Below are 17,229 nucleotides of genomic sequence, written 5' to 3' on the forward strand. Positions count from 1 at the left end.
ACTCATATCTGGAAATGATTCTCTATATTCATTTATGCATATGTATGAAAGACAAGTTAAAGACGTGGCAGTCAAGTGACAAGACGTATAAGGAATAAATTTGCTTTGTTTTACATTGACTTCATCTTCTGTCAAAGTCAGGATTGTGCTAATGGTTCATTTAAAAATTAAAGTCAAAATAACCCTTTTAATATTTAAAAACATATATTAAAATTTTAAGCTCTAGTCTCTGAAAGATGCAAGCACTTTCAATATGAGTAGAGATAATATGTCAAGAGAATATAAACAGTGTGCATCTGCAATGGGAGCTTTAGGTTCAAGGTAATAGCTCTGTCTTCCTACTTATCTTCCCGGCTTCCAACAATTATCTGTGCTTGCCATTATTGTAGAGACTAAGCAAAACTAAAATGGTCCTTCTGCCAAATAGGTGCAATTCTGATTGAAACATACTTATCTAAGATCAATTTAAGGTCTAAGTTGATATCCTGGTTTAACTTTAAACTACTTAGGAAAATGGAAATGATGTCCTCCTTCCATGAACATACTGCATTTACGTGCTGTTGTGTTCCTACAGTGTAGTAACTCTTGTGAAGCTCAGCTCTTCTCCGTCTTTACTTACATGTCACGGATTTCAGAAATTTCTTTGCCTTTTATTTTTCTTTACAATAGTAAAATCATTAACTTAATAAACTTAAGCATATACTTGGGACTTCTATTATTCTTGACAATGTCGATTACAAGAAATTAGTTGAGGAAATGATCTGCTAGTCTTAGATCTGAAGAACTGTTTGCAGTATTTTTGCCTGCAGGTATTACTGTGGATTTGGGGAAGTGTTATGTTGCCACCTATTCTGTTCCCTGGATGCATAGCAAAACTAGTTAATTTTGTTTTGAAAATCATCCTGTGATGGTTTTTCAGCCCAAAGAATATGAATTAAGATGGTTTTAAGTACTGTGCTAAAAAGCTTTAAATAAAGCAGTATTCACCTATTTTTGAGTGCTTCCAAGACTTTTCATAGTACACAGTCAATGAAGTATTTGACATCCTTTGCCTCTTGTGAGATTTTTTGTTACCAAATTCCATATATAAAATATTTGCTGAAAGCAACAAAGAGTTTTCAAACAACATTTAAGTAAATTTGCAGTTTTATATATGTGAAGGTATATAAATGTCTTCAAAAGGAAAATTATTCTTTTCCAGAACTGACAGTATGATTTATGAAAGGACATCTGCTTGTATTCACCTGGGTGGTCCACTAACATCTCCTTTCCTTATCAGTGGGATGGATCAAAGTTCTCCACAGTCATGAAGCAGATAGATATGAAACAACAGGCACCATCAATTTATTCTATCTCCATGGGAAATGAAAGAAATCATGGAATATTACCAAATCAACAGTACCTTCCAAGTTACATACATTAATCATCAACATGTAGGAACTGTAGGGAGAAAAGAAGGATCCCAGAACTGAGGCATTTTAAAGTCAGGTCTGGGATACTCACAACAAGTTTCTACAAATCTCTCTTCCTTTTTCTTAATTCTGTTCAAGTCCTTATTTCTTCAAACACCCCCAGTGCCGTCCTCCCAGGTAGGGTCCAGAAGGACTCACCATGGAGAAGCAGATAATGTGTTGTTCTAAACCTGAGATACATTTCAAAGGCACAGTTTCAACTTCACATGTTCACACAGGATTCGATTTCAGTCACTTTTAGGCAAATTTTCAAAGTCCTGGCACTTAGGCAAAAAAAGCCTTTGAAAAGCTACTCTCAGCCTATTGTGCTGAGAATTTATACAATCCTACAATGTTTCATGATGGATCACATGAAGACTTTAATGTGTAGCTCTTTGTAACCTGTCCTCATGGCTGATGAAAATCTTGCCTTTTGTATTTTGCTCTTAGTTTTAGATTTTTCTGAAATCCATACAGCAAAACATTCTCTAGTACATTAAAATACAGATAGGAACAACATGATAGTTAAGCAAAATCTATCAAATATAACTTCAACTGTCAAACACTGTCAGCCTTTTCCTAATTTCGAAAATGAACTCTCACGGTAAGTGGTTTTGCACTATGAATAGATCTTTATTCTGACTAATACGAGAGCAATGATGGACTGGAAAATACTTTTTTACTCTTTTAGATTTGAATCACCCATGCATTTGCTACTTCCATGTCAGCAGCTCATTCAATTACGCTATGCAAATTAATATTCAGCTGTATCTTGTGATTATCATCATTTTTTTTTTTAAAGCACCAAGTCAACCCCCAGCAAATATTGCCTGGAAGCTGACAAATTCCAAAATCTGCTTGAACTGGGAACATGTGAAAACAATGGAGAATGAATCAGAAGTGCTAGGCTACAAAGTAAGTAATTTCTTTATCTCATTAATCCAATATGTTGTTTATAATAGAGGTACAAACAGTGATTTGTTGAAAGGTGACTGTTCATTAGCTGGAAAACAGTGGCTTTTGTAGAGTTATTGGGGTGGTTGGCTGACATTTCTACAAATGGAAAAATAGCTGTGTTCATTCAGAGTAGGACCTCTTTATCCTGACACAGGGATCTTCTGTCCCCAAAGCTGGGTCTCTCTTGTCCCCTTTCCCTTGTAATCTTACTCATATAAGACCCTTGCATTCACCTCTTTTCGGGGAAGGAGTTTCACACGTATATAAGAAGTAGAGAACAGTCTCTTAAGCATTAAAGGCAGGCATAAAACACATTTAAAAGTTCTCACTCTGGCAGTTCATAAATGTACATTTGAAAAGAGATAGGAAGATACTCACGTAAAGATCAATGTGAATAAAGTAAAAAGCACTCCCATAAATCTATTTTCAAATGGAAGAAAAATTTAGTTTAAAGTTTGCTTGCAGTGGCTCTGACCCTGAAAGACTTATGGAAAGACATTTTTACTCCTGAAGGACTGCAAAAATGGAGGTGGAGAGTGCTTACATGAGTAGAGGTTCTTAGGATCAAGATCCTCATGTTGCTAGGCATTTTAGTGTCTACACAGCGTTATTTATGTCTAGGGAGGAATAGGACACAACCTGCCCCCACCTTGAAAACTTTCTTGAGATCATATTCTTTTACACCCTAGGGAGTGTTTTTAAGTAGCTCCACACACTGGGGGAAAAGTTAAAAATAGACTATTAAGCTTTTTTCCTTTGTGTCTAACCTATCTGCTTATTACATTTTGTTGTGGAAAAAGTGCTTTTCTGTGGTATTTATTACATGATCCCTATTTCTCCTTCTGCTTTCCTCTTCTGTTGCTGCTCTTAGCATAAATATGTCAAAAGATTGTCGAGGGAAAGGAGTCAAACACTGTCATTGATGTGCTAGCAAGGCAGAAAGGCTTCCTGGGGGAAAAAAGCTGTTCGTCGTCTGTAGGATCCCTGTCTAGACTCCCCAAGCTGCTCTGCTCCTTGGCCCAATGTCTCATTAGCAAAAAGACCAAGGCGCTGTATCCGTCATGTTTAGTTGTATAAACGTGCTTCCTAAGAGGAAACCCCGATGCTCCTATGCAAATTTCTGTCCTTTCTTGAAGTCTTAGGGAACATATTGCTGTGCAATGTCCCCAGTTTTCATTAGCAGGCAGTAATTTTACACAGAAGTCAATATGAATATTTTTATTTGACTATAAATGCTCACCACAATGAGGCAAAATTTGAAAATAAATCCCTAACACCTTAGTTCCTAAAGTGTCAGATAAATTCTGGATATAACTGGTTTACAGATTGAAGTCTTGTTTAAAGGTGTGTCTAACTTCTGTATTTACAGACGAGCATAAGTGTATCAGCTAAGGATTTCATAACCCTACTTTCCCGGTGAGACTCATTTCTAGGAGACAAAGGCTCTCCTAAAAGTTGGAGTAAATGCCTGCTGTGATCTCAATCACAAAATTCTGCAGAATATATTTCTATATTTTGAATTAAGTTTAATGCTCTGCAGGATGCTGATAGTGTTGTGAAAAGTTTGGGACATGGCAGAAAATATTCTCAGCCAAAAAAAAATTCATTAAAATTTAAAAATTAAATAAATCTTGTTTTCTAATATCTTTTCATTTTTTTAAAAAAAATAACTCTTTTGTTCTAATACCTTTTCACTTAGATTTTATATAGACAAAACAGACATAGCAAAACACACGTACTGGAGACAAACAACACTTCAGCTGAACTTCTGGTACCTTTTGAAGAAGATTATCTCATAGAAATAAGAACAGTCAGTGACGGTGGGGATGGCAGCAGCAGTGAGGAAATAAGGATTCCAAAAATATCAAGTATGTGAGATTATTTTTTTTCTCTGAATGTTATTGCATAATAAGAAATCTGTGTGCCTCTAAGAAGTACAATAGATTAAGACTTTCCGTTACCACAGGTGGCCTCCCTCCTGTTGCTTTGTAATGCTGGGTACATGCAGATTAGTCTCTGGTACTCTCAGATATTATTAGTGGAGAAAGTACTTCGCACAACACCTAGATGTGACCTTATTTTTAGTGTAAGTCTCCATCTGCCCTGGCCTGTAATGCTCAGGGAACGACACAGAAATAAGCTTTCTTGATTAATTCAAAGCTACAGCTCTCGCATATAACAAGGCTCTTAATCTGCTCTGGAGCTGCTGCTGCAACAGGGACCCTCAGCCCTGATCCATGGCTGGGGTGGGGTTGCCCAGGGTCCAGTCTCTGCTCTCATTAGTACCTCATTATTCATGCAAAATGGAGCATAGTTTTGCAGCAAATTAGCCCAAACCCTCCTAAAAGCAAATATTCACAAGGAGGGTGGGAAGCTGATTTGAAACCATACTCCATGGAATTGTTGTTAATATCTAAAAAATTAAGAAATAGAAATAAAAGTAGTGGATAATGTTTTGTTTTGAAAATAGAACAAATAGTACTGTAATACTAGAATACATAGGAAAACTTTTTTTTGACACAACAAATCTACTTTTGTCAGAATATTTTGTGTGTTTGTATTTTTACAGGTTTAAGCTCTGGAGCAATAAAACTATCCCAAAGGGCAAACCATATATTGACATCTGGGATCCTTCTATTGAATTCTGTTCTTACCTATCCTTTTCCTTGATGATTATAGCAATGCTCAGCCATGGACTTTTAAAAATAAACCATATGTAGATTTTATCTTAATACTTCACTATGACCAACATTCCTGATAAAGAAAAACAGTGGGGATGGGGGAGGGAGATGGAAGTGGTCTACTGTTAAGAAAACATTAAGTATCAATATTACATTAATTTTTAAAAATAAGCTTGGAAATTAATGGGTAAGTGTATATGCATTAATTAAATGGAGTGGTGCCAAACATAACTTGAGATTGTAAAGGAGAGTGGTGTCAAATTTTTTACAAGCAGTAGTTCTTGTTAAAACTCCAGTGTAATGGCATGTCAGACATGAAAGACCAGTGCCAGGCTGTTATAACTGAGAGAAGAGACTTGCAATTGCTTGTGATGTGGATATTACTTATCTCACGTTCTTCAATGTAACCTATAAAAAAACCCACCACTTTCAATTAAATAAAAGCTATTTGTTTACTTTTTGCACTTTTTTGTATTACAGGGGATGTCATACAATGCACTGTATGAAGTGTACTGTACTATTTTCTTCAGAAAAGGGAAACTTAAATAAAAGGAAACATATGTACTAATCCAAAGCCCATTGAATTCAATAGAAAGACTTTCAATGACATCAGCAAGCCTTGAACCAGATCTGAATGAGACACTATCTTTTATAATATGAGATACCTTACATATTCTCAAATACATTTTAAAGGACTTTTTCATGCAAAGACTATTCTGATCAACAAAACTAGCAGAGATGATGAATACCTTTTCTGAAGGGAGATTGAAATATAACTATCTTCAAGCAGGTTCAGTTGCTCTCTCACCTGATTCAAGCTGTAGCTTGAAAGTATAGATTCATCTTTGGGCTGGGTATGAAGGTAAACGAGAAGAACATTGATTTTCATCATCTTGAAATATAGATAAAAGTATCTAATTAAGCCCTTCAATCTATCAAGTTATTAGAATAACAAATTAAATACCAGAGTGAGCATGGCTTTCAAGTCAGTAGATACAGCTCAAAATGTGAAGTCACACCTGTGTCAACTTTAACATCTGATAAAAAGTATTTTTTTGTCTCCTATAATTACTGGGGGAACTTTTCTTCCTTCTCACTTTACTCTGAAATATATTTTCTTTTCACCACTGTCAAATACATGTTGTGTCATCATTGTAACCATTTATAACTACAAGTGAATCAAATATCCCCCCAATATCCTTTAAAAAAAAAAAAAAAAAGGTGGAAATGGGGGTGGTAATGTGTAAGCACACAAATGAGCAAAAGGTTAGAGATTCATCTGTGCATGATAATCCTTCAAACAGCATATTGAAGGTGTTTCTCAGCCATGGGTATGGGAAGACAAATTGGCAGTAAGAGTCTAAAATGTGAATTCATATAGGATGCTACCAAAACTTTGGCACCTGAGATTACTCATGTGCTGGACTTCCAGGGAGAACTCCACACACACTGACATAAAAAAAAAAAAAAATCAGAAATGATAAAAGCATTGCAAAAACACATGTTACAGAATGATGTTCAATTTTGATCTAACGACTCCAGAGGATGAAAAGGATATTTAGTCCCTAGGACAAGGCATTTCACTTGGAGTTGCACTCACCATTAAACATTTGCATCTTGTGTTGACATCATCAAAGCCAAAAGAGTGTGTGTTTCATGTTCTTAAGGCTGTGCAGCTGCAGTCTCACCGAAGAAGTGACTGTAGAATCTTGTTTGTTTTTTTTTGTTTTTTTTTTTTTTTCTTTACTGTGCATAAACAAGTATCACTTGCGCCTGGTGATGTTTAATAATCCCCACACTGAATTCTACAAAATGTTTCACGAAGTTGACCACTGTTTGGTGGAGCTCTGGCAGAGCTTTCTGCACCATCCCTTCCCAGCCGGTCTCCAGCAGGAGCTGCCCTCTGCCATGACAGATCACTTGCAGACCTTCTCGTGTCCATTAAGCAATGAGTATTTTTTTTTTTTCCTGAGCTAAACTGAACCTAAAATCTTTATATTTCATAACATAAATGCAATCCTTCTGCTAAGTTTAAACAAAACATCTCTTTTTATTCAACTGAAGAGAGTTTTTCTGCAGAGCAGTTATATACAACTGAATAGAAGGCCTGATAGAGGCTTAATTGCAGGGAGGCTCTAGAAATATAATGCCACTTTTAGAAGCCTCTCCTCCGGGATTTCTACAAAGATGCTAATCGCAGGAGTTATTAGGGAGAGGTTTAACATAGCTTTCAAAAGAAGAGAACAGTTTAGAAAGAAGTGGATATGGTATTAAAAATCTTGATAATACCCTAATGAAGTAAAAACATTTTTCTTTGCAGTGAAACTAAACAATGAGTCATTTCTTCAGATTTGTTTTCATTTCTGTATGCATTACTGATGGTCTTTGCAAGGTACTTTTCTCACTGTAGAAGATACTTCTCAAAATCAGGCTCTTTATGTCTTCAGTGTTTAACCTCATAATTTCTACATTAGTCCTGTTTTGTCATTCCTGTGAGCGTAGCCCTTTTTAAAGCAAGGGACAACCTAGGAAGACCTCTAACATGAGTACAGTTATTCCCTTGCTGAACTCCCCTAGAGCTGAAGCACAAGTGGATTTCCAAGTGACTATTCTTCCTTGGGAGCAGAACTTCAAAGCAGTCTTCATGAAAATACATTTAAATATAGATATAGCCACCCCCATCCTCCCTAATTCAATGTAACCCTTTAGCTTGTGAAGGTTCATTTTCTTTTCTTTGGCTCCCCAATTCTTTTTTGGTGTTTCACTAGGATGAGCTGATTTCTGAGCTGCCCAAAACAGTGAAAGTCCAGCTCTTTTTTACGTGAAAATGTTATTAAAGAACCTGATGTTGAAATAGAAAGACTTCAGATGACTGGCAGCTTTCATTAAAAGAAAAAAAGGGTCAAAAAATATTTTTTTTCACCCACAGTTGCAGGTAAAAGTTTGAAAATAGGAACAGTATAAATCCCCTAAAACCAGTAGTTGAAATGAAAACAATGGAAAAAGCAAAACAAAAAACTCTGCAATGCTCCTGATTTTTAGCAACTAGGAAGCGAAATTAAACACCCCACTTCGAGGTGCCCAATGCAGGGAACCTTGGGCCCAGTATTACCAGATTTTAGAGGCAGCAGATCAAATCACAGACCAGCCTAAGTTTTCAAATAGCTAGAAGAGTAATATCTATTTTGTTTCGATAACCTCAGCAAAGTACCAAAAAATGAAAAAGAGTCACAGTCAGAGATTTTCATTTTAAATTTAACATATCAACAAAATATTTATCCATGAAAAAAGCAATTCTGAGTCTATCCAAATGTTTCAGTTCACTCCAAACACAATGTTTCTTTGTGATTTAAGAGCATTTAAACTTTTTTTAATGCCTTCTCCCTTCTTTATAGGGCAATTTTTGAATACGAATGCCACGAAGCTAAATAAAATAGCCCATGTGTGCTATTGTACCAGCCCCTAAATCAACATTATCCTGAAGTGCAGAAACACCCTGTGTTTTCTACAGGTCATTGGAATGCAGCCCTGGTGACGACTTGACACAGAACTCTAAATCACTCTTACGTATAAATATGTTGTAAAAGCAGGAAAGGATTTTATTAATATTTGACTGTACTGCAGTCACAGAGAATTTCCCCCAGTGATTTGCAGAGCCTGCATGAAAGACAAAAGTAATCTGCTCAGAGAGGTTTTGGAACACATTGGGCAGCCGGGGCCTGGGGATCCTGCCTCCTTCCCTACACCCCTCCACAGATTTTTGTCTTTTCAGGAAGCACATGTCCAACTGCCTGGGAAAACACTAGGGCAGAACTATGTCCTACTCTCAATAAACCAATGCCTTTAATGCCCTCCAGCACTGATATTTCCAAGACACTGTCCCCCCAGTATTTCCCTCGAAGTGCCAGAGAGTTGCTGCATCTTGGTGCTCCTGAATATCAGGCTTCAGGTGTCTACATAGGTGCAGTCGCAATATGGCCTGTGGGTGAATGTGGACTGAGGTATGATAATGATAGCAGTGGACTACTGAACTATTGCTATGAGGATGATGAGCTCTGGGCATTATTTATGCCAAGGAGTGGTCCAGCCTACCTCAGCCGTTGAGCTGAGATAATGTTTATACTCTGCCTTCTGCTGCTGAATGTGAATTAATGGAGGGCTGCCACTTACAGAATTGTTACGGGTTGAAAGTGTAAAGAAGAGCAAATGATGCATTCAGAAATATCTGTCTACCTAAAAATTTAGATAAGGTTGCAGAGACTTCATATGTAACACCTTCGGTCATCTTCAGAGTATATGTAAGGGTTCGGCATTTCTCTTGCTCTGACCATTATCTAATTCAAAAACTATTGGTGGGGAGGGGGGGAGGAGGGGGGATCAGTGTTATTAAAATAGATTGTATAAAATTTTTCTTGGAGAAATTTACCATGTAGAAAAGGTCAGTTGCTCATTTTGACAGCATGGTACAATAAAGGCCTCTAAATGGTTTCAATCATTCAGGTTTTTTTAATAAGAACTTCTTTTTATCAGTTCCTAGCACTTAGTACTTGAAAATGCGTCTGATGCAGCAATTAAAATGTCATATTAATAATACTGTTATGTATCATTTCTTTACTTAACCTATACACACCAATATATTTCAGTACTGAAAAACAGCTACAGATATTTCCCATCCTTAGAGAACGAATTGGAATAATTCTGAAGCACAAAAGTATACCAGAAGATCCCTTATAATATGCAAGTTTTTCACAAGATACCTTCCAGTCTCTGGAATTTTTGCACTTCAATAAACACAGTTTTCTAGAGACAGCATGGGAGATGGGCCAGGGTAATTAAGGCACAGGCTTGGACACTGCCGTGCACAGCTCTAGTTTCTGCTCTGCCAGAAATGGCTGGTATGACCCACCCCTGCCCAGCATAGCTGAAGTAAGTATTTTGCTAAAGCATGAAATCTCCCTTCAGCCCATACCCACCGCTGTGAACATCCCTCCTGCATTCCTACCAATACAACCTACAACTTCATGGCCATCCTCACCCCCTAACAATTTCCTTTTCCGCAACGCGTTCAGACCCACCGTGAAAAGCCCAGTGCCAATTTTCACACGTTCTATTCCTGTTTGTCTCCTCCTCCTCGCTGGCTCCCATGCACGCGGGGCAGTGCAGCCTGAGCAGAGGGACAGCCCACTGCCAGCCACGCTCCCCCAGCCCCAGCCCAGTTTCCTTAGGCATAACCCAGACCTTCCCTTACAAGCGATGTGTCTATAGGCTCTGCCTACAGTCTTGTGTGCGACTGCTATTACGGCAAAATGTAAAGCAAAAAATGAGATGCTTAGGTTCAGGGTTTTATAAAAAAACAGAGGTGCCTAGAAGAGCAAAACCTCCTACAGCTGTTGGGGCTGTAAAATAACCAGATTGCAGCTCAGCGTTCCCTTCTCTGTGCACTCTTTCCTATGCAGCCTGGCCTTCCCTCTTGAATCATGTCAGAAATCCCCTGTTGCTGAAAAATTTTTGTTAAAGGATATTTTCTGGTGGTCTCATTGAAGTAGACTTTGTGTGTGAGAGCACATGAGTGCTGCTAGCATGATTTAATTACATTATTCTGCAGCCCTGCTATCCCAGAGATTTTAAAGAGAAACAGCACAAATCTTTCACATGTCCCACTGCCCTTAGTAGATTTAAAGCCTATGCAGTTTGAGTGGGTTTAGAATTTATTTGAAAGCCTTCTTACACCAGTACAATTTATCCACAGAGATCAGCAGTTTACATCGTATTGATTAATGTGGTTATTGATTTATTCTACGATTGTACTGGCTGGGTATATACAGTACTGAAAAGTGCTATTTTCCAGGAGTAATTGACTTCTTTCTTTATTGACTAAAATGAGCTGATAAAAATCATCCACTGGCTGAGCTAGAAGTACTTCTTTGTATTCCTGCTTCTAGCAGAGAAAAGTAGGAGACAAACGCTGATGCAGAGCAGAGGAAAGAAGTTACAAAGCTTAACCCTTATGATATTACCCTGGCTGGGTTAAATCCAGCCCACAATCTTTGCAAGGAAACAAGCTGGAAGGCTTGGATGGTAAAAAAAAAAAAAAACAGGCAGGCATTTGAATTTTGAAGAGTATTAAAGTGCTGTTCATTCTGCTAACTTCAACTGGTGACCGTGTTTTTCACAGCTTATTACTGGTATCTCATGCAGGTATCTCTGTCCCCTTCGTCCAGCAAGAGACTGGGAGCTTCAGGTGGGCTCCTAATGAGGACAGGCTTGAGGCATCCCAAGGTCCTCCCCCTCAAAGGGTGAAATGTTGATTTATTTATTTTTCTTTTGTCCCCACTGTATTAGGAAATGCGCTATCTGCAGCAAGCAAAGTTAGAGCTATTCCTAGCACCTCTGCTAGCCAGCTCCGGCATAGCTTTACAGTGCCATAAAGTGGATATTACTGCCATTTATCATGACTGTTCTGAAGTTTTCCCAAACTGAGGAAAGGATCCCGTGCCCCTGAAATATTTGACTGCTTACACCATGTTGGCTTTTTGCTCTTCTCCTGGCGGAAATGTTCTCTCCGACCACGCTGGCTGAGCAAAGTCCACCTTCGAACGCGTACCTGGGTCACGGCCCCGGACCCACCCCACCACCCCTGCAAAGTATCCTGGCTTCCAGAAACTTCTCCATTTAATTAGGAGTCTGGAAACTGAATTAACTTCAAAGGCAGATATTCTCATGGGTAAATTCGCTCTGTTTTCAGGCTCTCTGTCAACCCGGGCTTCGAATCTATTCTGCAGAATTTCTAAAAAAATTTAAAAACAAATGAAGAAAGCAAACCCATACATCAAATACTGAAACTTCCCCCCCCCCTACTGAGGATTCAAGACTTCTTTTATGATGACAAATTTCAAACGGAATTAACACTCCTGGAGAATCTTGCACAGATCACAGGAGCCATAACAGAGCAGGGGGAAAAAAGACCCACAAAGGCCAGATGAAGAAATATGGAAACAAATAAGAAAAAGAGAAAACTCTGTCTCAAACTCCGCAGTAAAAGACACAGCATGGATTTTTTCAGTCCCTCTTCCCCCACGCCAGCCCCCAAGGAGTGCTGAATCCAGATCCTCTTTGATTTTAAATGAGTTCTCAAATCCAAAAGCTACTTCAGATGCCAATGTAGCTAAGTTACAGCAAACATACAGAAACATCAGTGGGACACATCAATTGTTAAAGCTCTAGGAGAAGAGAAAAAGAGCAAGGTGGGCTGCTGCAGAAAAGTTCTGACCTAGCTGGCAATTTTTCCTGCTTGATTTAAACAAAAAAAAAAAAAAAAAAAAGAACCAGAATAAAATGGGAAAACAATGATCAGCTCTGAGCATCCAGAAATCTGGCAGTTCAATCATTATTTGATTTTTATGAGCTTGTCAGAAGAAACACCATTTTACTGAGTGGGATTTCATAACAACGCTTTTGCTTACTCAGGGTCAGGATTGGGGCAGAGGAACATCAGGGCTATTGTCCCATTAGCGGCGATGTTGCTCACCGCCACTTCTCTGACTCAAAGGCTTCTATTAAAGAGGCCACTTTCCTGCACGCTGCTGGAATTGAAGCTAAAATAAAATATATTCTTCACTTTCCCCCACAAAGACAATTGGCAGTATTTGTGCTGAAGCTGGTTGGAAAATGTTTCATGAACCAGTTTCCCATCAGAAAACATTGTTTCTTCAGAGGAAAACGTTAACAGAAACATGCTGATTTTTGATGTTTTGAAGAGATATATTTTCCAGTGACTCAGAATTAAGCTGAGTAGTTTTTTCCAATGTCTCTGATTCTCTGACTGATTTTTCTTATGATGCATGCAGTGTTTTGCTTCATATAAACATTTTACTTAGTGGTTTTGTTAGGTTTATAATGAGTGTTGTATCTTGTTTACTAGATCCTCTCCCACTCCCGCTTGCACAGATGTGCACCAGCACAGACACACACAGTTTAGTGTTACATTAGAAAATAGTAACATTTCTCCAAAATTTCAGGAAATAAAGAAGAATTTCTAATGTTTTTGAAACTAATAGTCCAGAATAAATTTTTGAACCATTCCAGTTTTCATTCTCATTTACAGAGGTAAGAAATTTCAGAACTGTCTAGAGGATGAAACATTTTTACTCTTATTTCATGCAATCTATTCTGCATGCAGACTATATTATAATATTTATTTTTATATATGTGTATTTATTTGTATATTTGTATATAGACATTATCTAATGAAATATGTAAAGTAAAATTATTATAGATCAATAAATAGCTTCTATAGGGAACATCTATGAGAACACACACTGTTACAGTTCAGAGATACTCTCTAACAGAGAAATTCTCCCAGGTTGCTGAGTTTCAGAAGGCTTTTGAAAATTTCTCTTAAAGTCTAAATCATAAAATAACCCTTTGCTCCTGTTTAATATACACACACATCTCTCCCCACATCCAAGTATCACAACTATCTGTTAGAAGACAGATACTGTATTCTGTGCCTATTGTATTGGTTGGCAAAAGATTAAGCTTGTTCCATTAAGTAATTGATTTAATGTGGAGAATAGTTTGTTTTTATGGATTTACATTAGGTTTCACTCTTTTCTTCAGAATTAATTTCTTTCACCAAAGAATGAATAGATATCCCCAAAATCGCTGCCGTAGCCAGGGTAGGTGCAGTGTGTGGGGCACAAGTGTCTCCTGCACCTACAGGCAACCACCCTTGACTCACACAGAGGAGTTGAGTGCACTTAGCAAAAATAAAACGAAAAATAAAAGTTAGTAACTAAGTGAGCTTTTATACACACACACACACACATATATATAAGGAGCAGGAAATAGAGATCTGTGTAATGAAAAGAGGAGTACGTTTTTTATTTTCCCTCTCTCCCCAAGAAGGAAAATCATAAGAGTGATTGTGCAATAGCAGGCAGTGTATAGCAGCAGACATTGGTATCTAGGGCCTATAATAATTTGTCTAATTTAGCTGTGGCACTACATTCATAAGTATGAGCTCTTGATCATTTCTCTGCATTAGGGGATGTGTGGCCTTTCCCTATTATCCCCCCAGTCGCTGGAAGATTTCTTCTATAAATACACTCTGCTATAAATACCTTACTGGCTCTCTCACTTAGTTGTTCTGAGGAAATAAAATGATAACATGCCTTACACTTTAAAACTTTGTTTATAAAACACTTTCATAAAACCACTAAAAGACACATACGAAATAAAATCAAGACCATTGCTTACCATCATGCCAGGTCTACAAATTGATTCTTTTTTTTTTTTTTTTTTTTTTTTTTAAATTAAAGACATCAACTAAAGTATGACCACTTTGTGGCAGTTCACAACTTTAAGTAAATTAAGCCTGCCAGCACTTATTGATTCATAAGCACTCTGGGCTATGCTGGTACATACCTTGGCATTTAATAAAATTAAATAGCCCAGGCCAAATTATGCTGTCGGTTTTTAATCAGTACAACATTCAGTGTTTAATAAGGCTTTTAACCATCACTCAAAGTGGCCAGGATGCTGCCCACGTAGCCATGGGCCTCTCCCAGCCAAGCAGACACTGGCAGAAAGACATCTGCCCTCTGAGGACGGAAATTTCAGTTTGGGAAGCACATCATATACTTTATCAGACATAGTTGATTTTTATGACATCTCTTTTGAGGTCTAAGTACACTAAAACACCCACATATTTTTCCACACAAAGTCTTCATTAAAGCAATTTGCTGGTAACCAAAGAAGTGCAAGTAGTTTACAGAGACTCTCAGACAAAAATGTGGATGCCTTCGTGTTTTTAAAGAGCTGTCAAAAACATAGGTCTCCATTGGGGCCGCAGAGAATTCAGTTTTTAGTGCTTTCCAGTTTTCTGGGAGTTTTTTGTTTTATTTTGTTTCTGGTTGGGAAGAGGACTTAAAAATTTCTAATTTTTTACAAAGAATGTGTTCATGTTTTAACATTTACTTAATGCTTTAGTATAATATTTTGCATTTAAATAATGCAAGACAGACTTTTTAAACAAAACAATTTTAAAAAGAAAAACAGAAACATTTCTTTGATTGGATACTAAAACATGGTGGTTTTTTTCCATCACTAACACATTTTCTTCTGCTTTATTCTCGTGATACAACTCTATATTTGCAGGGAACAGGCACTGCCAAATCCCCCTAACCAGATTTTCCTAGATCTGTCTTCACCAGAGCTGTTTAAGCCAACAGAGGCATCAAAATGCTCCTGGTGTTATTCTGCAGTTGTGCTTGGCCCCTGCAGGAGCTTCTCGCATTGGGCTCATCCCCTCGGGGGGGTCGGGAGGAGACGGCAGCCAGCCCCGCTCCAAAACAACATTTGTTCTGTGAGCCGCACTTTGGCTGCTTACCCTGAGTTTTTGTTTCTACCCTCTACATGACAACTGTTGAGTGGAAATAATTTTAAATTAGAGAATGAAATTACCAAAACACAGTTAGAAAAATATCCACAAATATCTCCTACATATTTTTTATTCTGCAAAGATTAATGTATGAGAAGGAGTGATTAATTCAAGCTTTATTTCGCAGATGATCTCTCAGGCCTAACAGTGTACGTGCACAGTCAATATTTTGCAAATGTTTTGATTAATAAATCTTTATATAGCCCACTGCAACTTGGTAGATTTAAATTGATGCTTACACTATTTGGAAAGCATACTGATTTTCCCTGCTTGGTTTTCTGACTCAGGCTCGTTAGTCCAAAGTAAAGAAAACAAAATAAATGCTGGTGAACACAAAACCTTTTACTTTCACCACAGAAACACCTTGAGGTATAAAACCACTTGTAGGCAGCTTTTGTTGTTTGTAGAAAAACCATTTTCTCAGCAGAAGAGGCTGCCACCACCAGCCCAGCCCAGCATCCCCTCCCTGGCTCTGCTCAGGGACATCAGCTGCTCCCAGAGCAAATGCTCATCACCACTTCCATCCCCTCTCACCATATCTACAAAATACAAACCAAGAACACTCCAAAATTGCCCTCCATTAAGAGTCTGGCTCAGGCAGGGGGACAGACCTTGAGCATCCACAGGGCGGGACAGGTTTCACTGCAAGCTCTCATGTTAAAGATGTTCATCTTTAATGCTGGGGAATAAGTCCGTTCATGCTTTGCTATTTGCCTTGACTTTTGTTTAATGCCACAAGTACAGAGCGATTCACCTCTGGTTTGTAAGGGCTTTCAAATAACCCTTGAGCAGGATGGGCCCAGCGGAGGCACGGGTGGGCTGAGCTCACCGTGGGGGCTTGGTGTGAGGAACTGGGCTATCGACCCCACTTCCCCCACCAGGTTTGCACAGGTCCAACACCACCCCACTGAGTTAAGATGCTTCTGTCGAATGCAGTTATCAGAACTACCTTTAGATGAAGACCCTTAATGTCTGGCTGTCGCAGGAAAACACCTTCATTAGTAAAGTTGGTCTGAGTGAGTCAAGGGACAATGAAAGTCTTGTGGGAGTCTTCTGTTAGGGAGAAAAACCAAGCAATATATCTCTTTGGTAATACCTTATCATTTATGGGAGAAAAAAAAAAAATTCTTGCTGGTTTCTGTTGCAGAAGAGAATCAAATACTGGAAGCTGCTTTTTCTCACAGCTCCCTCTGTACCTCCCACAGCCTCTAATTCTCTTCACTTTCTTGATCATATTTTCAGTCGTCTCATGTACTCCTCTGGACTGTTTCTTGTCTTGGCACTTCTGCAAACATACGTGCTGATCCATACAAGCCCTCAATCCATACTCAAAAAAACTCCTCTGGGACAGGGTGGTGCCAATGGCCCTTGAACAGCAAGGTGTTTTCCCTGAACAGCATTGAGGTTTCATTGTTGATCCCTATTCTTTCCCTTTTTTATGAATAAAAGAGGGGCTTAGCAACAACTTTCATCTATCCAGACTGAAGTTTTGATGTCACATCCAGAGACTTTTCTAAGGTTTTACCTTAATCTGATTCTTGACTCTAGAAATAGAAGAGGAACCATAATTCTACGTTTAATGCATCCCCAAAAGAACGAACAACACTTAGGTTATACTGATACTGCAAAAGGTGTCATTTTTTATAAAGAAGTCACCAGAAAAGCACTCAAGTGCCAGATAGAAAGCTCAGTATCATTT

At 38.2% G+C, this 17,229-nt stretch overlaps 1 protein-coding gene across 6 annotated transcripts in view; it reads left to right on the forward strand.

Moving 5' to 3' along the window:
• CNTN6 (contactin 6) overlaps positions 1-5,657 on the forward strand; it is a 148,498-nt gene extending 142,841 nt beyond the window's left edge. For 5 of the 6 annotated variants that reach the window (XM_032985764.2, XM_032985761.2, XM_032985763.2 and 2 more), the window contains 3 exons: positions 2,254-2,366; positions 4,108-4,276; positions 4,978-5,657. In XM_032985764.2, the coding sequence (XP_032841655.1) occupies positions 2,254-2,366; positions 4,108-4,276; positions 4,978-5,078 (383 nt within the window). In that variant the 3' untranslated portion in view covers positions 5,079-5,657. Of the gene's footprint in view, positions 1-2,253; positions 2,367-4,107; positions 4,277-4,977 lie in introns of those variants that run through there. The other variant, XM_032985765.1, reaches the window with a different exon arrangement.
• Positions 5,658-17,229: the final 11,572 nt, after the last annotated feature.

Source organism: Tyto alba, unplaced genomic scaffold (assembly GCF_018691265.1).
Source record: "Tyto alba isolate M040663 unplaced genomic scaffold, T.alba_DEE_v4.0 Super-Scaffold_3, whole genome shotgun sequence".
In the NCBI taxonomy this organism is placed as follows: domain Eukaryota; kingdom Metazoa; phylum Chordata; class Aves; order Strigiformes; family Tytonidae; genus Tyto; species Tyto alba.